Source organism: Salmo salar, chromosome 18, assembly GCF_965601325.2.
Source record: "Salmo salar chromosome 18, fSalSal1, whole genome shotgun sequence".
NCBI lineage: Eukaryota > Metazoa > Chordata > Actinopteri > Salmoniformes > Salmonidae > Salmo > Salmo salar.
This window is the reverse complement of record NC_138308.1, coordinates 37,442,473-37,470,041: the sequence shown is the minus strand read 5'-3', so window position 1 is coordinate 37,470,041 and position 27,569 is coordinate 37,442,473. Positions and strand designations below refer to the sequence as shown.

The window sequence follows — 27,569 nt, the reverse complement described above, 5'->3', positions numbered from 1 at the left end:
TCAACGCATAGACAACATCTCCGCAAGTGTAGACTAGTCTATTATCAACGTAATCTGTACATTTAATTCATTTGGGTGAATTCCCTTAGCCTATGTCATCTGATCTCACTGTTCCCGTGCATTCCTACTGATCAACGTTTTTGGCCATACATAATGCCCCTTTCATTTAAAGTTGGCCCAAGTTCAAACGTAAATGCGACAGTTATGTGCTTTTCAGAGGAATAGCAAATTGATCTATCGATAAATCTGTTTTTAGCGTTCCCCTCCATATTTACACAGCAGCACATTCGTTCGCGCTTCAGAGGCTGTGATATTCTGGGCGGAGACATCGGGGAATTCCCAGGCGACTCTCTCTCTCTCTCTCTCTCTCTCTCTCTCTCACTCTGTCTCTCACACACTTTCTCTCTCTCTCCCAGCTGGAGCTTCTCATTCAGACAACAACCCGTGATAAGGTTGTGCACACCAACACCATGGATGGTAAGTATCTACAGATAGTATTATTATTACGAGGCTTTCAGCAGGATTCTGTAACACCTTTCGGCTACACATGTAATTATTATTTTAACGTTTCTGAATGTGGTTCGTCATTGACATAATAGCGATGATCGGAGAAGTATTTTTGTGAAAAATAAGAAATAAAATATTGCTATGATTTGCTTACACGTTATTATTAAATGTTTAACATGTTTTTTTTGGACAACATTGCTAACTGTAGTCTAACATATGCCAAAATGACCAGTCTTAGAATCAACACTGATCACCGGCACGGAAGGAAGGTTAAAGTGCTTGTCTATTTGCGCGTGATAGTTTTCAGATTGGGTGTTTAAACTTTTCTTTAGAAACTTTTCTTTAAAAACAAGCCAAAACTTTGTAGACTAAATGATTTAAAAGCACTTGGTTCCCATATATTGATAATGGTCTATATAGCCTACTGTAGCCTATACCAAGTCTATACAGGGTGTGCACGATATGTTAGGAGGAAGTGTCTGTTATTTACTTGAAATTTGGCACGGGTTGCAGAACGTGTCTCATCTAATAGCCTGAGAACAACTATTGTGAATATCTAGTTACGCACTCTGTCTCCAACAGTACTTATGCCCTCGTTGATCAAATCAAATCAAACTTTATTTGTCACATGCGCGGAATACAACAAATGTAGACCTTACAGTGAAATGCTTACCCACAAGCCCCTAACCAACAGTGCAGTTCAAGAAGAGTTAAGAAAATATTTACTAAATACACTAAAGTAAAAAATAAGAAGTAACACAATAACATAACAATAACGAGGCTATATACAGGGGGTACCAGTACCGAGTCAGTGTGGAGGTTATATACAGGGGGTACAGGTACCGAGTCAGTGTGGAGGCTATATACAGGGGGTACAGGTACCGAGTCAATGTGGAGGCTATATACAGGGGGTACTGGTACCGAGTCAGTGTGGAGGTTATATACAGGGGGTACAGGTACCGAGTCAGTGTGGAGGCTATATACAGGGGGTACAGGTACCGAGTCAATGTGGAGGCTATATACAGGGGGTACTGGTACCGAGTCAGTGTGGAGGTTATATACAGGGGGTACAGGTACCGAGTCAATGTGGAGGCTATATACAGGGGGTACCGGTACCGAGTCAGTGTGGAGGCTATATACAGGGGGTACAGGTACAGAGTCAATGTGGAGGCTATATACAGGGGGTACTGGTACCGAGTCAGTGTGGAGGTTATATACAGGGGGTACAGGTACCGAGTCAATGTGGAGGCTATATACAGGGGGTACTGGTACCGAGTCAGTGTGGAGGTTATATACAGGGGGTACCGGTACCGAGTCAGTGTGGAGGTTATATACAGGGGGTACAGGTACCGAGTCAATGTGGAGGCTATATACAGGGGGTACAGGTACAGAGTCAATGTGGAGGCTATATACAGGGGGTACTGGTACCGAGTCAGTGTGGAGGTTATATACAGGGGGTACAGGTACCGAGTCAATGTGGAGGCTATATACAGGGGGTACTGGTACCGAGTCAGTGTGGAGGTTATATACAGGGGGTACCGGTACCGAGTCAGTGTGGAGGTTATATACAGGGGGTACAGGTACCGAGTCAGTGTGGAGGTTATATACAGGGGGTACAGGTACCGAGTCAGTGTGGAGGCTATATACAGGGGCTACAGGTACCGAGTCAATGTGGTGGCTATATACAGGGGTTACAGGTACCGAGTCAGTGTGGAGGCTATATACAGGGGGTACCGGTACAGAGTCAATGTGGAGGCTATATACAGGGGGTACCGGTACAGAGTCAATGTGGAGGCTATATACAGGGGGTACAGGTACAGAGTCAATGTGGAGGTTATATAGAGGGAGTACTGGTACCGAGTCAATGTGGAGGCTATATACAGGGGGTACCGGTACCGAGTCAATGTGGAGGGTATATACAGGGGTTACCGGTACCGAGTCAGTGTGGAGGCTATATACAGGGGGTACAGGTACCGAGTCAGTGTGCGGGGGTACAGGTTAGAGGTAATTTGTACATGTAGGTAGGGGTGAAGTGACTATGCATAGATAATGGTGGACCATCCGAAAATCATTAAGTACATACAGGAAAGGGAGAGTGTCAAATTGTTTACCTGTGGGTGTGCGGCAGCTTGGGTGTGATAACGTTCCTCCCCATTCACTTCCTCAATTGTTTTCTTGGGTTGGCAGAGATGTCAGTCATATTTCTGCTAGAGAATGTGCATGTGAGACAGACAGACAGACAGACAGACAGACAGACAGACAGACAGACAGACAGACAGACAGACAGACAGACAGACAGACAGACAGACAGACAGACAGACAGACAGACAGACAGACAGACAGACAGACAGACAGACAGACCAAGGTTCAGCAGCAGGTGGTGGAGAGAAGGTCTGAGTTGGTATGGTGGTTTGTGGGAGGCAAGTGTGTGTAAGCATGCATCAGGTGTCTCATTAGGAAGAATTGCTAAAGAATAGCTGTGGTGTGTGTGTGTGTGTGTGTGTGTGTGTGTGTGTGTGTGTGTGTGTGTGTGTGTGTGTGTGTGTGTGTGTGTGTGTGTGTGTGTGTGTGTGTGTGTGTGTGTGTGTGTGTGTGTGTGTGTGTGTGTGTGTGTGTGTGTCTGGTTAGGTTTAGGTTGGGTTTATGAGAAGTCATGTGTGGTTGACTGTCAATAAGTTCCCCATGTACTAACATACTGTACTGATCCTTGCTATATGAGCCACGTTACAATTCACACCAAGTGGCTTAACCCTTATTGGCGCAATGCCTTTGGGTGTTTGTCTTTCACACTCATGACCTGGGTTTGCTTCCCTGCTCCACCGTTGGCTACAAAACTCACCGACTAGAATTGTTAATAAGCCAGTAAATATGGAGCCAATTTCTCAGGATTTGTAATACATTATCTACCCAATACATTATCTATCCCATACATTATCTACCCATAGCCTTTGTTCTCTCAGTAACTATTCAGAAGCTTTGATGACTGCCTTTTACACTATAGCTGTAGAGCATTTGAGTGTGTATTGTCATCTATAAACAGTATATATACATATATACACTACCGGTCAAAAGTTTTAGAACACCTATTCATTTCAAGGGTTTTTCTTTATTTTTACTATTTTCTACACTGTAGAATAATAGTGAAGACATCAAAACTATAAAACAACACATGTAGTAACAAAAAAAGTGTTCAAATCAAAATATATTTTATATTTGAGATTCTTCAAATATCCATCCTTTGCCTTGATGACAGCTTTGCACACTCTTGGCATTCTCTCAACCAGCTTCATGAGGTGTCACCTGGAATGCATTTCAATTAACAGGTTGTTAAAAGTTAATTTGTGGAATTTCTTTCCTTCTTAATGCCAATCAGTTGTGTTCTGACAAGGTAGGGGGGTATACAGAAGATTGCTATATTTGGTATATATATACAGTTTATATATACACTGAGTATACAAAACATTAAGAACACCTGCTCTTTCCATGACACAAACAACATTTCCATCCACAGTTTCTTTGTGAGTAAAGTCATACTGTATAAAAACAAATTATGACAGTTGTGATGGAAACCAGCCTGGTCTCATAGACTAACGTAACATAGTAAACATAAATCTGGAACACTCATATGGTACGTTTGGTATTGTTACATAAGACAGATGGATACTTAACCCTTTCAGTTAACCCTTCCCCTAACTCGAACCTTAACCCTTTCAGTTAACCCTTCCCGTAACTCTAACCTTAACCCTTTTAGCTAACCCTTAACCCTAACCCTTTTAGCTAACCCTTCCCCCAACCCTTCCCCTTAACCCTAACCCTTTTAGCTAACCCTTACCCTAACCCTTCCCCTAACCTGTCTCCTAACCCTTCCCCTAACCTTAACCCTAACCCTTCCCCTAACCCTAACCTTAACCCTTTAACCCATAGGAGGGGTGGGGGTTGGAATACTAAGCTATATGGAATACTAAGCTATATGGAATACTAAACTATATGAAATTCGTAACATATTGTACATTTTGCAAAGAAGCCAGATGTGGAGGTCCTGGGCTGGTGTGGTTACAGGTGGTCTTACAGGTGGTTTGCGGTTATGAGGCCGGTTGGACATGATGTCAAATTCTCTAAAACGACATTGGAGGCAGCTTATGGTAGAGAAGTTAACATTAAATTCTCTGGCAATAGCTCTGATGGACATTCCTGCAGTCAGCATGGCAATTGCACGCTCCCTCAAAACTTGTGTTGTGTTGTGTGACAAAACTGCACATTTTAGAGTGGCCTTTTATTGTCCCCAGCACAAGGTGTACCTGTGTAATGATCATGCTGTTTAATCAGCTTCTTGATATGCCACACCTGTCAGGTGGATGGATTATCTTGGCAAAGGAGATATGCTCACTAACAGGGATACAAACAAATTTGTGCACAACATTTGAGAGAAATAAGCTTTTTGTGAATATAGAACATTTCTGGGATCTTTTAAATCAGCTCATGAATCATGGGAGCAGCACTTTACATATTGCGTTTATAATTTTGTTCAGTATAAGTGCCTTTGAACAGGGTTAGGTAGTGGGGGGGGGGTCTAACTCAATATTAGGAAAGGGGTTCTTAATGTTTGGTATACTCAATGTATAATAATAGTACTGTATATACCATTTAACAGACACTTTTATTCCAAGCGACTAACAGTCTTGTGTGTATAAATGTTTCATATGGTTGGTCCCGGGAATCTAACCCACTATCCTGGCCTTGCAAGCACCATGCTGTACTAACTGAGCTACAGGGAACCATCTGTAACCCTCTTCTCCATGTGTTGTGTTGTCCAGTGGCAGAGCCCAGTGTTCAGATCTTTGAGCAGCCCAAACAGAGGGGCATGCGCTTCAGGTACAAGTGTGAGGGCCGCTCTGCAGGCAGCATCCCTGGAGAGAGGAGCTCTGAAAACAACAGGTCATACCCCACCATACAGGTAAGCAAATAATATCATAATAATATTCCATTTAAAGACACTTTTATCTGACTTACAGTCATGTGTGCGTACATTTTACATACGGTCCTGGGAATTGAACCTACTGTCCTGGAGTTCCAAGCACCATGCTCTACCGACTGAGCTACAGGGGACTACACAATACTTATCACGCCACTGCAACCTATATACTGTAGTTATATACTACATAGTGTTGAGCGATTAACCAAATATTCGGAGGGGGGGGGCGGTTATTAAACAACTAATTCACCGACATCGGTTCAATTACTTGAATTCCATTTAGTCCAACGCGTTGTTTCTCTAGAGAGAAATCAAATCAACAACTATATGGGAGGCTGGGCTGAAGGGAGTTGTAGTTTTCAGAAAGCAAATATTCAACCTAGTTCAGCGCAGGAACTGTGTAATTACTACAATGACCAAAATCCATTGCGTCTGTTCTTTTCCGGCTCTGACACAGAAGGATACACTTTTATGCCTGCTACGTTAGGTTAGATGCACACAGACCGCATACGCCACCGCATGAGAGAGGAATGTACACAACACAACAACGAGAGAGAGGGATAGAGAGTTCATGAAAGTATGCCTTATCTACTTTGAAGTAGTGAAATGATTTAGTAAGACAACTCTGCAGCATACTTAGACAGGCTAGTCTATCTAGATAGGATGACTACATACAGCTCTGCAGCATACTTAGGCAGGCTAGCCTAGCTAGATAGGATGACTACATACAGCTCTGCAGCATACTTAGGCAGGCTAGCCTAGCTAGATAGGATGACTACAGACAGCTCTGCAGCATACTTAGGCAGGCTAGTCTATCTAGATAGGATGACTACAGACAGCTCTGCAGCATACTTAAGCAGGCTAGTCTATCTAGATAGGATGACTACAGACAGCTCTGCAGCATACTTAGACAGGCTAGTCTAGTTAGATAGGATGACTACAGACAGCTCTACAGCATACTTAAGCAGGCTAGTCTAGTTAGATAGGATGACTACAGACAGCTCTACAGCATACTTAAGCAGGCTAGTCTAGTTAGATAGGATGACTACAGACAGCTCTACAGCATACTTAGGCAGGCTAGTCTAGTTAGATAGGATGACTACAGACAGCTCTGCAGCATACTTAGACAGGCTAGTCTAGTTAGATAGGATGACTACAGACAGCTCTACAGCATACTTAGACAGGCTAGCCTAGTTAGATAGGATGACTACAGACAGCTCTACAGCATACTTAGACAGGCTAGCCTAGTTAGATAGGATGACTACAGACAGCTCTACAGCATACTTAGACAGGCTAGTCTAGTTAGATAGGATGACTACAGACAGCTCTACAGCATACTTAGACAGGCTAGTCTAGTTAGATAGGATGACTACAGACAGTACAGGGAGAACATAACGTTAGATGGCCTGGCTGACTGACTGTTACTGCCTGAGATGAGATGATGACTTTAAGGAATTAAAAAATTATAAAGTTATATAAAAACGAACTAATATACACAACTGAAATATTTTATTATTTCATAGTAATTTCCTATTTTTCTATTTGGACCTGACAGAGACAATGGAATATTTTCTATGTTTTGGCAATTGAATATTCAACATGTTTGACTTTGGATTTTCCATTACACAAATATAATAATTTTATTGTAATTATTTGATAAGCATTTAATGTCAAAAAAGAAAAAAAAGAATTGAACTTGAAAACCGTGGTAATTTAAAAAAATTATCGAACCAAAACCAAACCGACCTCAAAAAGCTGAAATTGCTCAACACTAATACTACAGTATATCCATCACAGCACTAATACTACAGTATATCCATCCCAGCACTAATACTGCAGTATATCCATCCCAGCACTAATACTACAGTATATCCATCACAGCACTAATACTACAGTATATCCATCCCAGCACTAATACTACAGTATATCCATCCCAGCACTAATACTACAGTATATCCATCACAGCACTAATACTACAGTATATCCATCCCAGCACTAATACTGCAGTATATCCATCCCAGCACTAATACTACAGTATATCCATCACAGCACTAATACTACAGTATATCCATCCCAGCACTAATACTACAGTATATCCATCCCAGCACTAATACTACAGTATATCCATCACAGCACTAATACTTCAGTATATCCATCACAGCACTAATACTGCAGTATATCCATCACAGCACTAATACTGCAGTATATCCATCACAGCACTAATACTACAGTATATCCATCACAGCACTAATACTACAGTAGATCCATCACAGCACTAATACTGCAGTATATCCATCTCAGCACTAATACTACAGTATATCCATCACAGCACTAATACTACAGTATATACACTAGTGTATCATAATACGCTAAGCCTGAGGAGTATATACAGGACCATATCCTAGTCACTAGTGTATTGCAGTATTCGAGCCAGCATTTGCCGCTAAATCTAGTCCTCTCTGACCCCATGAGCAGGTATATCTGTTTTGAATAGTTTCTACTCTCTCGGCCCATCTGAACACATAGCCACTCCTTCCTGCTCCAGCGTTGTGAAAACCACTCACAGACAGCTGAGATGAAATGATAAAGAGATCTAATGTTTAGTGATGTCATTGCTAATATTCTAGACTCTCTGATCTACTAACAACTTTCTGCTGTTTTCACTGATGTTGTCCATGTTTTTGATTCCTCTCTTCTCCTCTCTTCACTTCTCTTCTCTTTTCTCTTCTCTTTTCTCTCTTTTCTTTTCTTCTCTTCTTCTCTCCTCTCTTCTCTTCTCCTCTCATCTCTTCTCCTCTCTTCTCTTCTCCTCACTTCTCCCCTCTCTTCTCCGCTCGTCTCTTCTGTTATCTCCTCTCTTCTATCTTCTCATCTCTTCTCCTCTCTTCTATCTTCTCATCTCTTCTCCTCTCTTCTATCTTCTCATCTCTTCTCCTCTCTTCTATCTTCTCCTCTCTTTTCTCCTCCTCTTATCCACTCTTTTATTTTCTTCTCTTTTCTATGTTCCTCTTTTATTTGTGTATTTATCCTTTATTTAACCCGGTAAGTAATCTCTTTTATAATAACGACCTGAATGCCCTGTATTCACTTCCTTCTTCAAATTTTTACCTCTCCTCTCTTTCCCCATCAGATTCTGAACTACTGTGGGAAGGGCAAAGTGCGCGTTTCCCTCGTAACCAAGAACGAGCCCTTTAGGCCCCACCCTCATGACTTGGTGGGCAAGGACTGCAAGGAGGGATTCTACGAAGCTGAGTTTGGCCCAGAGCGCAAGGTCTTCGCGTGAGTTACCCTTCATCACTTTACCCCATCATCATCATCATCATCTTTAGTTATCTCACACACACTGTTACCATTATAATCACCATCATCATCATTATAATAAACACAGTCACCACCATCATCATCATTATAATAAACACAGTCACCACCATCATCATCATTATAATAAACACAGTCACCACCATCATCATCATTATAATAAACACAGTCACCACCATCATCATCATTATAATAAACACAGTCACCACCATCATCATCATTATAATAAACACAGTCACCACCATCATCATCATTATAATAAACACAGTCACCACCATCATCATCATTATAATAAACACAGTCACCACCATCATCATCATTATAATAAACACAGTCACCACCATCATCATCATTATAATAAACACAGTCACCACCATCATCATCATTATAATAAACACAGTCACCACCATCATCATTATTATAATAAACACAGTCACCACCATCATCATTATTATAATAAACACAGTCACCACCATCATCATCATTATAATAAACACAGTCACCACCATCATCATTATTATAATGAACACAGTCACCACCATCATCATCATTATAATAAACACGGTCACCACCATCATCATCATTATAATAAACACAGTCACCACCATCATCATCATTATAATAAACACAGTCACCACCATCATCATTATTATAATGAACACAGTCACCACCATCATCATTATTATAATGAACACAGTCACCACCATCATCATTATTATAATGAACACAGTCACCACCATCATCATTATTATAATAAACACGGTCACCACCATCATCATCATTATAATAAACACAGTCACCACCATCATCATCATTATAATAAACACAGTCACCACCATCATCATCATTATAATAAACACAGTCACCACCATCATCATCATTATAATAAACACAGTCACCACCATCATCATCATTATAATAAACACAGTCACCACCATCATCATCATTATAATAAACACAGTCACCACCATCATCATCATTATAATAAACACAGTCACCACCATCATCATCATTATAATAAACACAGTCACCACCATCATCATCATTATAATAAACACAGTCACCACCATCATCATTATTATAATAAACACAGTCACCACCATCATCATTATTATAATAAACACGGTCACCACCATCATCATTATTATAATAAACACAGTCACCACCATCATCATCATTATAATAAACACGGTCACCACCATCATCATCATTATAATAAACACAGTCACCACCATCATCATCATTATAATAAACACAGTCACCACCATCATCATTATTATAATAAACACAGTCACCACCATCATCATCATTATAATAAACACAGTCACCACCATCATCATCATTATAATAAACACAGTCACCACCATCATCATCATTATAATAAACACGGTCACCACCATCATCATCATTATAATAAACACAGTCACCACCATCATCATTATTATAATAAACACGGTCACCACCATCATCATCATTATAATAAACACAGTCACCACCATCATCATCATTATAATAAACACGGTCACCACCATCATCATCATTATAATAAACACAGTCACCACCATCATCATCATTATAATAAACACGGTCACCACCATCATCATCATTATAATAAACACAGTCACCACCATCATCATCATTATAATAAACACAGTCACCACCATCATCATTATTATAATAAACACAGTCACCACCATCATCATTATTATAATAAACACAGTCACCACCATCATCATCATTATAATAAACACAGTCACCACCATCATCATCATTATAATAAACACAGTCACCACCATCATCATCATTATAATAAACACAGTCACCACCATCATCATTATTATAATAAACACAGTCACCACCATCATCATCATTATAATAAACACAGTCACCACCATCATCATCATTATAATAAACACAGTCACCACCATCATCATCATTATAATAAACACAGTCACCACCATCATCATTATTATAATAAACACAGTCACCACCATCATCATTATTATAATAAACACAGTCACCACCATCATCATCATTATAATAAACACAGTCACCACCATCATCATCATTATAATAAACACAGTCACCACCATCATCATCATTATAATAAACACAGTCACCACCATCATCATTATTATAATAAACACAGTCACCACCATCATCATTATTATAATAAACACAGTCACCACCATCATCATTATTATAATAAACACAGTCACCACCATCATCATCATTATAATAAACACAGTCACCACCATCATCATCATTATAATAAACACAGTCACCACCATCATCATTATTTTCCACTTTTAGTCACTCACCATCACTATCACTATCATCATCATCATCACCCTTTTCACTGTCATTTGCATCACCACCCCCTTGTCAAGGGCAGAGTCATGTTGTGGGAGTTCCACCAGTCATCATTGTGGGAGTTCCTCCAGTTGTTTTGCATGTGATGGTGTGATCACACACACACACACACACACACACACACACACACCACACACACACACACACACACACACACACACACACACACACACACACACACACACACACACACATGCACACACACACGCACGCACACAGACAAGTCCAAATGGCCCCTCACTTTGCAAAACCACAGTGCTGAGGGAATTCCCCAGATAATATCACTTTGTCTATGTATCTGTGTAACCGCTTGGGTTATACATGGAGACCATTTTGTGCCCCAGAACCCTGAGTTTCTGACTTCCCTATGCTTCGTATCCACAGCTTCCAAAATCTGGGTATCCAGTGTGTGAGGAGGAGAGAGGTAAAGGACTCCATCATGCAGAGGATGACCAGAGGGATCAACCCATTCAATGGTGAGTCTCTCTCTCAGCTACAGTCTCTCTGGCTTTTCTCTCTCTCCCCCCCTCTTCCATGCTCTCTCTCTCCCCTCTCTTCCTCTCTCTCTCCCCCCTCTCTTCCTCTCTCTCCCCCCCTCTTCTTCTCTCTCTCCCCCCCCTCTCTCTCCCCACCCCTCTTTCACATTTACTTTCTGACATATTCATTTAGAGTGAGAAGTAGATATATATACATGGGTTACTGCTGTCCTAACCACAACTAGACAGAGATAGAGAAAGATCTGTCCATTTCCTCATAGAACTTCTATCTCTGGGTCTCTACAGCAAAGTGTCGTTGTTGTCTCCATTACAAGACAAGAGCTAACCTACTTCCCCTTTTTCATAACACACAGTTGTGCAATTCAGCGTCGTGCTGGATGCCACGTGAGAGAGGGGAATGTGTGTGTGTGTGTGTGTGTGTGTGTGTGTGTGTGTGTGTGTGTGTGTGTGTGTGTGTGTGTGTGTGTGTGTGTGTGTGTGTGTGTGTGTGTGTGTGTGTGTGTGTGCGCTGAAGGTGCGGGTGTGGGGGTCTAGTACACAGAGAACCTGAGCTGATTTCAGCCTCTGATAACATTGAAAACATGAAGTACTGCCATACAAGCCATTTTAATGATTGGGCAGTACTGCCATACAAACCATTGTAGTGATTGGGCAGTACTGCAGTACAAGCCATTGTAATGATTGGGCAGTACTGCCATACAAGCCATTTTAATGATTGGGCAGAACTGCCATACAAGCCATTGTAATGGTATATAGATACCCTCCTGTAGGTTTTAACTCCAACCCTGTTCCTGGAGAGATACCGTCCAGTAGGTTTTAAATCCAACCCTGTTCCTGGAGAGATACCGTCCAGTAGGTTTAAACTCCAACCCTGTTCCTGGAGAGATACCGTCCAGTAGGTTTTCTGTCCAACCCTGTTCCTGGAGAGATACCGTCCTGTAGGTTTTCACTCCAACCCTGTTCCTGGAGAGATACCATTCAGCAGGTTTTCTGTCCAACCCTGTTCCTGCAGAGATACCATTCAGTATCTGGAGTTTTGGAGTTAAAGCATTGGAGTTAAAACCTACAGGACAGTAGCTCTCACGGAACAGGGTTGGAGTTAAAACCTACAGGACAGTAGCTCTCACGGAACAGGGTTGGAGTTAAAACCTACAGGACAGTAGCTCTCCAGGAACAGAGTTGGAGTTAAAACCTACAGGATGGTAGCTCTCCAGGAACAGAGTTGGAGTGAAAACCTACAGGATGGTAGCTCTCCAGGAACAGAGTTGGAGTTAAAACCTACAGGATGGTAGCTCTCCAGGAACAGAGTTGGAGTGAAAACCTACAGGATGGTAGCTCTCCAGGAACAGAGTTGGAGTTAAAACCTACAGGATGGTAGCTCTCCAGGAACAGAGTTGGAGTGAAAACCTACAGGATGGTAGCTCTCCAGGAACAGAGTTGGAGTTAAAACCTACAGGATGGTAGCTCTCCAGGAACAGAGTTGGAGTGAAAACCTACAGGACAGTAGCTCTCCAGGAACAGAGTTGGAGTTAAAACCTACAGGATGGTAGCTCTCCAGGAACAGAGTTGGAGTGAAAACCTACAGGAGGGTATCTCTCCAGGAACAGGGTTGGAATTAAAACCTACTGGACGGTATCTCTCCAGGAACAGGGTTGGAGTTAAAACCTACAGGAGGGTATCTCTCCAGGAACAGGGTTGGAGTGCCCTGATATAGGGCCTTAACAGGCAGCACAGGCTAGCTCTGATTTGTCAATAGCAAATGAGGAAATCTGGTCACTGTTTGGCCATATAGAACTTGTGTTGTTAAAAGGAAGTAGGAGTCATTATTCATCGTTGTGAATAACACACAGCAGTTCTGTTGCTAAACTTTGTACCAATTCTGTTACACAGCTTCCTCTCAACTCCCCTCAACTGTTTTACCTCATCATGTCCGCTACTCTTTACGGCTCGACGGTCTAAACAAGATGGCGGTAACAACATGTGTAGCTAGACTGAGATTGAGATAGTTCTTCTCAGATGTAGTACCAGGATTAGCCCTGGTTATCTGGCCCTTATGGATCCATTTCAAACAACTTTGTTGTGGGATTAAAAAAAGAGAAATGAAACATATAAATAAATCCTGCGATGGAGACAGACAATAGGCTTTACACACAACAGACTTGGTTCAGATGTAAGTTTGGATGAATTTGATGAAACTGTGAGAAACACGAGCACGCTGTAGAGGGTCCAACTCATTCCATGGAGGGACTAGTGTCTGTAGGCTTTTCTTTATTCCTTTCAATGAAGATCTAGACAACCAGGTGAGGGAAGTGCCTTACTTCTCAGTGACCTTAATTCATCTATCAAGTACAAGGGAGGAGAGAAAACCCACAGACACTCAGCCCTCCGTGGAATGATTTTGACACCTGCAATGTAGAATAACTAGAGTTTCCAGTCCAGGTCGTTGTTTCCGTGGTGATGGTCGGTGGCGAGTTGTCGCGACAATGGTCGAATGGCAAGGCAAGAGAAGAACATTTCACTTCTGCAGTGAAACACAGCTGCTTCCTGTATAGGGAGAGATACAGGCACACACACACACACCACACACACACACACACACACACACACACACACACACACACACACACACACACACACACACACACACACACACACACACACACACACACACACACACACACACACAGAGCCCCCCTTCCCTTTATGTATACAGACCACTAGGTCTGCTTCTACATGCGGAAATGGCTGACATCATAAAAAAATGATTAATTCCATTTTGTTCATTTTTTGTTCCTGTGAACTCAATGCGCAGTTTCTCGAAAGATAAACCAGATCCAGCCCGAACTGTGCAATGTAGTAGGGAGTTGTAGTTTCTCTAAAGATAAATCACATCAAGCCTGAACTGTGCGATGTAGTAGGGAGTTGTAGTTTCCAACAGGCCAATATTCGACATCAATGGATTTGAAGGTGGTTTCTAGACAGGTTGGGACGAGGGTTAATCAATGGATTTGAAGGTGGTTTCTAGACAGGTTGGGACGAGGGTTAATCAATGCATTTGAAGGTGGTTCCTAGACAGGTTGGGACGAGGGTTAATCAATGCATTTGAAGGTGGTTTCTAGACAGGTTGGGACGAGGGTTAATCAATGGATTTGAAGGTGGTTTCTAGACAGGTTGGGACGAGGGTTAATCAATGCATTTGAAGGTGGTTTCTAGACAGGTTGGGACGAGGGTTAATCAATGGATTTGAAGGTGGTTTCTAGACAGGTTGGGACGAGGGTTAATCAATGGATTTGAAGGTGGTTTCTAGACAGGTTGGGACGAGGGTTAATCAATGCATTTGAAGGTGGTTTCTAGACAGGTTGGGACGAGGGTTAATCAATGGATTTGAAGGTGGTTTCTAGACAGGTTGGGACGAGGGTTAATCAATGCATTTGAAGGTGGTTTCTAGACAGGTTGGGACGAGGGTTAATCAATGGATTTGAAGGTGGTTTCTAGACAGGTTGGGACGAGGGTTAATCAATGGATTTGAAGGTGGTTTCTAGACAGGTTGGGACGAGGGTTAATCAATGGATTTGAAGGTGGTTTCTAGACAGATTGGGACGAGGGTTAATCAATGCATTTGAAGGTGGTTTCTAGACAGGTTGGGACGAGGGTTAATCAATGGATTTGAAGGTGGTTTCTAGACAGGTTGGAACGAGGGTTAATCAATGGATTTGAAGGTGGTTTCTAGACAGGTTGGGACGAGGGTTAATCAATGCATTTGAAGGTGGTTTCTAGACAGGTTGGGACGAGGGTTAATCAATGGATTTGAAGGTGGTTTCTAGACAGGTTGGGACGAGGTTAATCAATGCATTTGAAGGTGGTTTCTAGACAGGTTGGGACGAGGGTTAATCAATGCATTTGAAGGTGGTTTCTAGACAGGTTGGGACGAGGGTTAATCAATGGATTTGAAGGTGGTTTCTAGACAGGTTGGGACGAGGGTTAATCAATGCATTTGAAGGTGGTTTCTAGACAGGTTGGGACGAGGGTTAATCAATGCATTTGAAGGTGGTTTCTAGACAGCCAAAGAGATGATTCATAAGAGGGACATAAATGCTGTTAGTGGTAAGGTACCCACAGCTCAAGATTCAGCTTCCCCCGTCTCAGTCCCCCTCCTCCTCCTCTCACCCTTTCACATTCTCAACCCTCCACCTGCTTAACCTTTCTTGATCTGTGGCTGTCTCGCTCTCTCTCTCACACACACACAAACAGACACACACACACACACACACCTGCCTCCCCTCTGCCTCCCCCTCTCTCACAGTACCATCCTACAGTACCACCTAATCAACCCAGCTCCAAACCCAGACCTCTCTAGATGTCTGTCTGTCTGCCTGCCTGCCTGCCTGCCTGCCTGCCTGCCTGTCTGTCTGTCTGTCTGTCTGTCTGTCTGTCTGTCTGTCTGTCTGTCTGTCTGCCTGCCTGCCTGCCTGCCTGCCTGTCTGTCTGTCTGTCTGTCTGTCTGTCTGCCTGCCTGCCTGCCTGCCTGCCTGCCTGCCTGCCTGTCTGTCTGTCTGTCTGTCTGTCTGTCTGTCTGTCTCTTTCTGTCTGTCTGTCTGTCTGTCTGTCTGTCTGTCTGTCTGTCTGTCTGTCTGTCTGTCCGTCTGCCTGTCTGCCTGTCGGTGTCTGGCCGACACATACACACAACCAAGTGTGAGAACGTCTATTTCCACTTCTATTAGAGGTGCTGATCTCTGCCACCCTCTCACCTTGCCTGTTGGACTTCAAGTCAACATACACAGTTTAATCCATACAGTAGGGGACCCTACCTCCTTCCTCTTGCTCTATCTGGTCATTGAGGTTTTACCAGGGCTGCTGTCTACGTCAATTCTCCTCTCTCCCCCTCTCTAAGCCCCTCCCTCACTCCCCTCTTCCCTCTCTCTTTTGAGTCAGAAGTTGTCATTGGTGCCCTGACAGTCTCGTTTCTCAAATCTGCGTTACACACACCTACACACAGACATACACACTTATACACACACTGATATTTCCACCTGCGGTGACATCACTAGGCATCACAATGGTGATGCTGTAGGAGGGATAACCTCTAGAGAGAACCCAGAGAGAGAGAGAACAAAGCTGTGAATGATCTGAGAGACAAGGCAAGAAGGGTCTTCTATGCCATCAAAAGGAACATAAAATTCCACATACCAATTAGAATCTGGCTAAAAATGCCCTTTATGGTTGTGAGGTCTGGGGTCCGCTCACCAACCAAGAATTCACAAAATGGGACAAACACCAAATTGAGACTCTGCATACAGAATTCTGCAAAAATATCCTCCGTGTACAACATAAAACACCAAATAATGCATGCAGAGCAGAATTAGGCCGATACTCGCTAATTATAAAAATCCAGAAAAGAGCCGTTACCTTCCATAACAAAGCCATCACCTGGTCCTGGGGCTCTGTTCACAAACACAAACACACCCCACAGAGCCATCACCTACAGAGAGATGAACCTGGAGAAGACTCCCCTAAGCAAGCTGGTCCTGGGGCTCTGTTCACAAACACAAACACACCCCGCAGAGTCATCACCTACAGAGAGATTAACCTGGAGAGGAGTCCCCTAAGCAAGCTGGTCCTGGGGCTCTGTTCACAAACACAAACACACCCCACAGAGCCCCAGGACAGCAACACAATTAGACCCAACCAAATCATGAGAAAACTAAAATATAATTACTTGACACATTGGAAAGAATTAACAAAAAAACAGAACAAACTAGAATGCTATTTGTCCCTAAACAGAGAGTAGACAGTGGCAGAATACCTGACCACTGTGACTGACCCAAACTTAAGGAAAGCTTTGACTATGAACAGACTCACTGAGCATAGCCTTGCTATTGAGAAAGGCCTCCATAGGCAGACCTGGCTCTCAAGAGAAGACAGGCTATGTGCATACTGGCCACAAAATGAGGTGGAAACTGAGCTGCACTTCCTAACCTCCTGCCAAATGTATTACCATATTAGAGACACATATTTCCCTCAGATTACACAGATCCACAAAGAATTTGAAAACCCAATTTTGATAAACTCCCATATCTACTGGGTGAAATACCACAGTGTGCCATCACAGCAGCAAGATGTGTGACCTGTTGCCACAAGAAAAGGGCAACCAGTGAAGAACAAACATCATTGTAAATACAACCCACGAGAGAGAGAGAACCAAGAGAGAGAGAGAGAACCCAGAGAGCGAGAGAACCCAGAGAGAGAGAGAGAACCCAAAGAGAGAGAGAACCCAAAGAGAGAAAGAACCCACAAGAGAGAGAGAGAGAGAACCCAGAGAGAGAGAGAGAACCCAGAGAGCGAGAGAACCCAGAGAGAGAGAGAGAACCCAAAGAGAGAGAGAACCCAAAGAGAGAAAGAACCCACGACAGAGAAAGAGAGAACCCAGAGAGAGGGAGAGAGAACCCAGAGAGAGAGAGCGAGAGAGGCAGAAAGAGAGAAAGCGTGGGCTGATGTGAAACATGGTCACCGTACGTGTGTGTGGGGGTGTGACACTTTTGGGCTGTCAAAACCGTTAATGTATGTGTATATATGTGTGTGTGTGGGGGGGAGACCTATATCTCTGTGTGTGGATGAGTAGGTCTAAGAGTCTGTGGGTTGAATCTGGGATGTTTCTAACCACCCTATCTAAGCACTAGCTGTGTGTGAGGCTGGGGGAACCTCCCACGTGGCCCATGTCAGAGCCCAAACACTCTGCTACTACGGACCATAGAGAAGGTGTTAAGGGTAGACGTCTTGTAAGACACGCTCTAACGCGCTACTGCGCATCTCTCACTCACTCTCTCTCTCTCTCTCTCTCTCTCTCTCTCTCTCTCTTTCTCACACTCTCACACACTCCCTCTCTCTTTCACACTCCCCCACCCTCTCTCTCTCTTTCTCTCTCTCTCTCTCTTTATCCCCCTCTCGCTCTCTTTCATGCCCTACCGCTCTCTCTTAGATCTCTGTGCAACCCAGTTTCCCTTTCCTTCTCTGTCTATCGTATTTTAACTTTTTGAAAAGAGATGATGTTTCACTTTCCTATTGTGGCCAATAGTGTTTCAACTACGTGGAAACGAGTAGCCTATCTACTACTCGCGTATTCAACCACTGAACAAGGTCATGTCATCCCATGTGTGTGTGTGTGTGTGTGTGTGTGTGTGTGTGTGTGTGTGTGTGTGTGTGTGTGTGTGTGTGTGTGTGTGTGTGTGTGTGTGTGTGTGTGTGTGTGTGTGTGTGTGCATATTTACTTGACGTTGGTTTGATTGATTGATTGACTGACTGACTGATTGATGTGTGTCCCCACAGTGCCACGGGAGCAGCTGTTACAGACGGAGGAGTACGACCTGAACGTGGTGCGTCTCTGTCTCCAGGTGTTCCTACAGGACGACAGCGGACACTACAACCGCGCCCTCAACCCCATTGTCACAAACCCCATCTATGACAACAGTGAGTATAGCTAGGCTATCACTAGCTAGCCTAGACGTTGAATAGCCAGGCTAACGCTAGCACAAACCTCAATCTACACTACACTAGCTAGCCTAGACATTGAATAGCCAGGCTAACGCTAGCACAAACCTCATCTATGACAACAGTGAGTATAGCTAGGCTATCACTAGCTAGCCTGGACGTTGAATAGCCAGGCTAACGCTAACACAAACCTCATCTACGACAACAGTGAGTATAGCTAGGCTAACACTAGCTAGCCTAGACATTGAATAGCCAGGCTAACGCTGGCACAAACCCCATATATGACAACAGTGAGTATAGTTAGGCTAACACTAGCCAGACATTGAATAGCCAGGCTAACGCTAGCACAAACCTCATCTACGACAACAGTGAGTATAGCTAGGCTAACACTAGCTAGCCTAGACATTGAATAGCCAGGCTAACGCTGGCACAAACCCCATCTAGGACAACAGTGAGTATAGCTAGGCTAACACTAGCTAGCCTAGACATTGAATAGCCAGGCTAACGCTGGCACAAACCTCATCTACGACAACAGTGAGTATATCTAGGCTAACACTAGCTAGTCTAGACAGTGAATAGCCAGACTAACATAAACCCATCTACGACAACAGTGAGTATAGCTATGCTAATGCTAGCTAGCTTAAATAACTCCATATACGAAAACCGTAACATAGCCAGGCTAATGCTAGCACCAACCCTAGCCAGGCTAATGCTCGCTAGCACCACCCCCATCTACAGCAACAGTGAGTATCCAGTAGCTAGGCTAACCCTAGCTTGCTTACAGACCTCTATATACATTACCAGTGAGCACTGTAGCCAGGCTAACACTAGCTAGGACTAACCATAGCCAGGCTAATGCTAGCACCAACCCTAGCCAGGCTAATGCTCGCTAGCACCACCCCCATCTACAGCAACAGTGAGTATCCAGTAGCTAGGCTAACCCTAGCTTGCTTACAGACCTCTATATACATTACCAGTGAGCACTGTAGCCAGGCTAACACTAGCTAGGACTAACCATAGCCAGGCTAAAGCTAGCTAGCACCAACCTCATCTAAGACAACAGTGAGTAGAAGCAAGAGTGACTACTACGCTAATGCTATCTTATGACGTTAGATAGAGGTTTTGAGTGTGACCTGGCTACATTCTCCGTCTGGCATTGCACCCCTTCTGTTTATAGAGAAAGAGGAAGCAAGCAGACCACAAACTCAACATTAACATGAATGTTATAAGCAGCACTGTTGCCATGGTTCACTTCCTCATATGAAAGCATGCATGTGATTCTCTATCTAGTTAGAGAGCACTCCACAATAACTTGATGCCCCTGTCGTCTGTCCCTAAAGTCATTTAGTATACCAGACAAGAGTGTAGGGTTAAAGAGATTTCACTCACAATATACATACATGGCATGCTTGCGCACACACACACACACACACACACACACACACACACACACACACACACACACACACACACACACACACACACACACACACACACACACACACACACAAACACACACACACACCTTGTAACCTTTGCCATCTCCTCTCCTGTAACCTTTGTCACCAAGGGGCTCCGAACACGGCTGAGCTGCGTATCTGTCGGGTCAACAGGAACAGTGGTTGTGTGAAGGGAGGAGACGAGATCTTTCTGCTGTGTGATAAAGTCCAGAAAGGTACAGTATGTCCACAGATTGTAAAGGAATTGAAAATATGTATTCTCACCTTCCCTACCATGGATTACAATGTACTGCTATATGTCTCTTTTCATCCATCCATCCACCCATTCATCCATCCATTCATCCATCCATCCACCCATTCATCCACCCATTCATCCATCCATCCACCCATTCATCCATTCATCCACCCATTCATCCATTCATCCATCCACCCATTCATCCATCCACCCATCCATCCATTCATCCACCCATTCATCCATCCATTCATCCATTCATCCACCCACCCATCCATCCATCCACCCATTCATCCATCCATCCATTCATCCACCCATTCATCCATCCATTCATCCATTCATCCATCCATTCATCCATCCACCCACCCATCCATCCACCCATTCATCCACCCACCCATTCATCCATCCATCCAGCCATCCATTCATCCAAGCACTTCCTTAGTCATAGTCCTTGTCTCGCCTCTCCTATTCACCCACTCCTTCATTTCCTCATCCCTCCATCCCTCTCATTCCCTGCTCCTGTCCAGATGACATTGAGGTGCGTTTCTTCTCTCCTGGCTGGGAGGCTAAGGGCTCCTTCTCCCAGGCTGACGTTCACCGCCAGGTGGCCATCGTCTTTAAGAGCCCGCCCTACTACGACACGTCCATCACCGGCCCAGTCACTGTGCACATGCAGTTACGCCGTCCCACCGACCAGGAAGTCAGCGAGCCCATGGAGTTCAGATATCTACCCGACGACAAGGGTGAGGAAGTCATATCATTTTTATATTCATTCTTTCCCTGTTGTAATAATAGTTTACTCATTCATGTTGACTGCTCTATTAATCAGGAACATACCAAATGAATGTTGGTTTCCACTGGCTGACACTTTAACATAGTATCTGTGTGTTGTCTACAGATCCCTATGGTTGCCAGGAGAAGAAGAGGAGAAGAGAGCACCTGATGAAAACCTTACCCGGGTTCCTACCTTTAGGTGGAATGAATCCGATGAACAGACCGAAGGCAGTACCACACAGTCCCATGGCCCAGTCCATGAGAAAAGGTAAGAGAACACACACACACAAACCACGTAACCAACCCCGACCTAGACCCAGACACTGATCCTCTTATCTTAAACCCCTTGCTACCCCTCTTTATCTGTGTTTGTCTGTCTGTGGCTGTCTGTGGAACGCACACACTCACACACACACACACTCACACATAAAATATCCCACTGAAATAAACTTTACTTAACAACCTGATCTCAGAGCAAAACATATTATATTTTACGAAATCCATGCCACTCTATTTAGCATGATATGTTACTTTACATTAGGTTACATAACATTGGCCTACCAATGTAATAGCGGTCGTACAATATAATACGAATTGCAGGACGTATAGTATCCTACACCTTGATCGCATTTGACCCGTTTAGTATGATGTATTACATATAAGGTGAATGCACTAATTTGTAAGTCGCTCTGGATAAGAGCGTCTGCTAAATGACGTAAATGTACATTCGACTAGTTTAGTGTTTTTGGGCTCCCGAGTGGTGCAGTGGTCTAAGGCACTGCATCGTTGTGCTAGAGGCATCACTACAAACCCTGGTTCGATCCCGGGCTGTATCACAACCGGCCCATGATCGGGAGTCCCATAGGGTGGCTCACAATTGGCCCAGCATCATCCGGATAAGGGGAGGGTTTGGCCGGGGTAGGCAATCATTGCAAATAAGAATTTGTTCTTAACTGACTTGCCTAGTTAAATAAAGGTTAAATAATATGTATTTTTTTAAGTAAGAGGTTCGACTAGTTTAGTGTGATATATTACATTCAACTGCTTTAGTATGATATATTACGTTCAAATAGTTTATTATGATATATTATGTATGACTAGTTTAGTATGATATATTACGTTAGGTTAGGGTTAAGGTTAGGGTTAGGAGTTAGGTTAAATGGTAAAGGTTAGGGTTAGCGGAAGGGTTAGCTAACATGTTAAGTAGTTGCAAAGTAGCTAAAAAGTAGTAAGTAGTTGCAAAATTGATAATTAGCTAAAACACTAAAGTTGTCCGTGATGAGATTCGAACGCACAACATTTGAGTTGCTAGCTCCACGTTCACGTTATACATACAGTGGGGGGAAAAAGTATTTGATCCCCTGCTGATTTTGTACGTTTGCCCACTGACAAAGAAATGATCAGTCTATAATTTTAATGGTAGGTTTATTTGAACAGAGAGAGACAGAATAACAACAAAAAATCCAGATAAATGCATGTCAAAAATGTTATAAAATTATTTGCATTTTAATGAGGGAAATAAGTATTTGACCCCTCTGCAAAACATGACTTAGTACTTGGTGGCAAAACCCTTGTTGGCAATCACACAGGTCAGACGTTTCTTGTAGTTGGCCACCAGGTTTGCACACATCTCAGGAGGGATTTTGTCCCACTCCTCTTTGCAGATCTTCTCCAAGTCATTAAGGTTTCGAGGCTGACGTTTGGCAACTCGAACCTTCAGCTTCCTCCACAGATTATCTATGGGATTAAGGTCTGGAGACTGCCTAGGCCACTCCAGGACCTTAATGTGCTTCTTCTTGAGCCACTCCTTTGTTGCCTTGGCCATATGTTTTGGGTCATTGTCATGCTGGAATACCCATCCACAACCCATTTTCAATACCCTGGCTGAGGGAAGGAGGTTCTCACCCAAGATTTGATGGTACATGGCCCCGTCCATCGTCCCTTTGATGCGGTGAAGTTGTCCTTTCCCCTTAGCAGAAAAACACCCCCTTAGCATAATGTTTCCACCTCCCTGTTTGATGGTGGGGATGGTGTTCGTGGGGTCATAGGCAGCATTCCTCCGAATAATCGCACCAACTGTTGTCACCTTCTCACCAAGCTGCTTGGCGATGATCTTGTAGCCCATTCCAGCCTTGTGTAGGTCTACAATCTTGTCGCTGACATCCTTGGAGAGCTCTTTGGTCTTGGCCATGGTGGAGAGTTTGGAATCTGATTGATTGATTGTTTTTGTGGACAGGTGTCTTTTATACAGGTAACAAGCTGAGATTAGAAGCACTCCCTTTAAGAGTGTGCTCCTTATCTCAGCTCGTTACCTGTATAAAAGACACCTGGGAGCCAAAAATCTTTCTGATTGAGAGGGGGTCAAATACTTATTTCCCTCATTAAAATGCAAATCATTTTATAACATTTTTGACATGCTTTTTTGTGGATTTTTTTGTTGTTATTCTGTCTCTCACTGTTCAAATAAACCTACCATTAAAATTATAGACTGATCATTTCTTTGTCAGTGGGCAAACGTACAAAATCAGCAGGGGATCAAATACTTTTTTCCCTCACTGTATCATACTAAATAGAGTGGCTTGGATTTTAGGAAAATATTTGACGTTTTTGCTCTGAGACCAGGCTGTATTTTAGCCTTGTTGTAGAGATGTATTGTTTTTACTCTGAGACCAGGCTGTATTTAAGCTTTGTTGTAGAGATGTATTGTTTTGCTCTGAGACCAGGCTGTATTTAAGCCTTGTTGTAGAGATGTATTGTTTTGCCCTGAGACCAGGCTGTATTTAAGCCTTGTTGTAGAGGTGTATTGTTTTGCTCTGAGACCAGGGTGTATTTAAGCCTTGTTGTAGAGATGTATTGTTTTGCTCTGAGACCAGGCTTTATTTAAGCCTTGTTGCAGAGATGTATTGTTTTGCTCTGAGACCAGGGTGTATTTAAGCATTGTTGTAGAGATGTATTTCTATATACACAACAACACTAATCTCCAAACCTCCTCTTTGCCAGACATCAACAACATATACATGAAACAGCCCTCTCCCGCTATGATGCGCCAAACCCCTCCTACCATGTACAACCACGCCAACCAACATTACCAACAACATAGCCCTCAGCAGCGCACAATGATGACATCCATCAACCAGATGTGGCCCCAACCCAACCCGACTTTGTCCCTGGAGACCATCAGAATTAACCCCTCGAGCACCGGTAGTAGCCAGGGTAACTGTATGCAGCAACAGCAGGGGAACCACCGTGTTACCTCTGGGTACCTTCATGGAGGGGAGAGCAGCGGTAGCGGTGGTGGTAACATCCTGCCCCAACTCACCATGGGGGACCTGCAATGTCTGGGTCTGGAGTCCAATCTCCAGGGTCCTTCGGCCAGCCAAGCCCAGCCCGGTGGGCCTGATCTCCAGCACCACCAGCACCCTTACCAGCAGCACCTCCACCAGCAGCAGCACTTCCACCACCAATTGCATACACACCAGCAGCTCCACCAGAGGAAAGTGTCATCCTTCTCCCAGGGCATGGGGAGCCAGGAAGGGCAGATCCAGGGGAGTCAGACCCAGACCCTGGGCATCCAGGCACCCTGGAACAGCGGTGGCGAAGCGGGGTTCGGCTTCCTCCTGGATAGCGTGGAGAGTGATGAGATCATCCAGGGCCTGGTGGGAGGAGGGGGCCCTCAGACCACCTTCCAACTAAAGCAGGAGCCCCTAACTGGGGGACAAGAGGGCCAGATGACCGCCTCTTGTTCTTTCTCCGCCTCGGACGGCCAGCAACAGCAGTCGTACGCCAACCTCCTTCCCCGGCCTATGAGTAACAGCAACGGCATCGCCATGGAGACAGCAAGGCATGAAAGCACCAATAGCAACTCCAACAACATCCAGGCCCTCAAGAACTTACAGAACCCCTTCACCCCAGCCAATGGAATGGGGCAAGAAGGTGTCCATTTTGACTCCTTGGCTGCCTGGGCCTTTTCTACTCCACCTCAGTGACTCGGCACATTCTCAGCCTGTGAAAAATGTTTCGGGCAGTCTCAGTGAGCAAGCGCTTAGTCATTTTGTCTGTGCAAGAATGTGGTCAGAACTTGTGAACAGATATAGAGATATTTTCAGGGCAAAGGTAACTCAACTGGCTATATGAATATGATATGAATGTACTTTTTTTTTATCACTCAATCAGTCTCAGAGTTAGATGGGTTGAGTTCTCTGCCAACAGAAGTAATCAATGCTTTGTGGTTTTAACATGATGAATATGCTTTTGAGGAAAAGGTGGATAAAGGTTAAGATAAACAGGTGATAGTATGTTTTTGTCAACACTTTACTTGAAGTGGGCTGTTATAATGGCCTTACTAACACATACAGCTGTAAGAATGTGGTTACACCTCCCATGAAATGACCCCAAATCATGTTGTTATGTTAAAAATAACACACGATTAAAATTGTTCACACCATTCAAACCAATGAGGGTTCGGAACTTTAAAGCCAATTATCTCAGAATGAACTTTTATCAGATAGAACCTTGTAGTTCTAATGTCTGGATTCAACTGTCTACTGTTCCATGTTCCATGACAGTGTTATGTTGCAGTGTAATGTTGATCATAGAGCCTCCAGAGTGGCCCGGTGGTCTGACACTGTTCTAGCTGTGCCACTAGAGATCCTGGTTTGAGTCCAGGCTCTGTCGCAGCCGGCCGCGACCGGGAGACCCATGGGGCTGCGCACAATTGGCCCAGTGTCGTCCAGGTTAGGGGAGGGTTTGGCCGGCCGGGATGTTCTTGTCCCATCACGCTCTAGCGACTCCTGTGGCGGGCCGGGCGCTGTGCACGCTGACATGGTCGCCAGGTGAGGCTGTGTTTTCTCCGACACATTGGTGCGGCTGGCTTCTGGGTAAAGCGGACATTGTGTCAAGAAGCAGTGTGGCTTGGCTGGGTTGTGTTTAGGAGGACACACGGCTCTCGACCTTCGCCTCTCCCGAGTCCGTACGGGAGTTGCAGCGATGGGACAAGACTGTAACTACCAATTGGAAACCATGAAATTGGGGAGAAAAAGGGGTAAAAATACAAAAAATATAAAAACATTTATAAAAGTTGATCATAAAAAACTGTCATGACCTGTTACGTCAGCTGTTATAACAGCATTATAGAGGTATTATGACAAATCCACTTTGGGTAAAGTGTTCTATGTCCTGTACATCTACAATAAAGCCAGTTGAGAGTTTAGCATGTTAAATCTCTACAAATGCTATAGCTCTGAAGAGTGGCGAGGTACTCAGATTCCCTCAGAGGAAGATTCTGGGAGTGTCCAGTCAGTCACTGTTGGAATACTTCAGAGATGCGTCCTTGTTTCCTTGACCTATCCTATCACTCACTGAGCTACAAGTGATAGTATAGCTGAAAGCAAAGTCATCACCTTATTACTTCCACCAATCCAACCAATTGAGATCCATGATGACTTCAGGTGAGGTAGGAAGGAAGGATGCATTTCTAAAGTATTTCAACAGGACCAGTGGTAGGTAGCACTGTGGTATTCCCTGGTAATGGCTATGTCATATTAATAATCACGTGGGCTATCTATCCCAGAGTTCTCAGAGCATTGTGATGTGATCAACAGTATGTAAAATCCCAAATGGCACCCTATTCCCTTGTGCACTATATTAGGGCTCTGATCAAAACTAGTGCACTGTATAGGGGATAAGGTGCACCTTGGGATGCTGACCGTGGTTCCACATCAAATGCATCAGTTACTTTTCATGTCATAATTTACCCAAATACTGTATGTATGGTTTATAAATACTGTATGTATGGTTTATAAATACAGTATGCATGGTTTATAAATGTTGATGGGTTTTTGTCTTAAAAAGTTGTATTATTTTCATGAACAACATTTTGTAAGCTGATGATGTTTCTGTGGTTTTTCCTAAATGTTTTATGCAATTAATTCTTAATAAAAATCTTTATTTTA

At 43.6% G+C, this 27,569-nt stretch overlaps 1 protein-coding gene across 1 annotated transcript; it reads left to right on the top strand.

Annotated features, from left to right (window-relative positions):
• The first annotated feature begins 329 nt into the window (after positions 1 to 329).
• Positions 330 to 27,569, top strand: LOC106591996 (REL proto-oncogene, NF-kB subunit). Its single transcript, XM_082964955.1, has 9 exons — positions 330 to 477; positions 5,322 to 5,461; positions 8,610 to 8,758; positions 11,555 to 11,646; positions 18,991 to 19,131; positions 20,723 to 20,827; positions 21,372 to 21,587; positions 21,743 to 21,886; positions 24,619 to 27,569. Exons 1-9 carry the CDS (start codon positions 471 to 473, stop codon positions 25,602 to 25,604), a joined length of 1,980 nt encoding a protein of 659 aa, XP_082821081.1. The 5' UTR covers positions 330 to 470; the 3' UTR covers positions 25,605 to 27,569.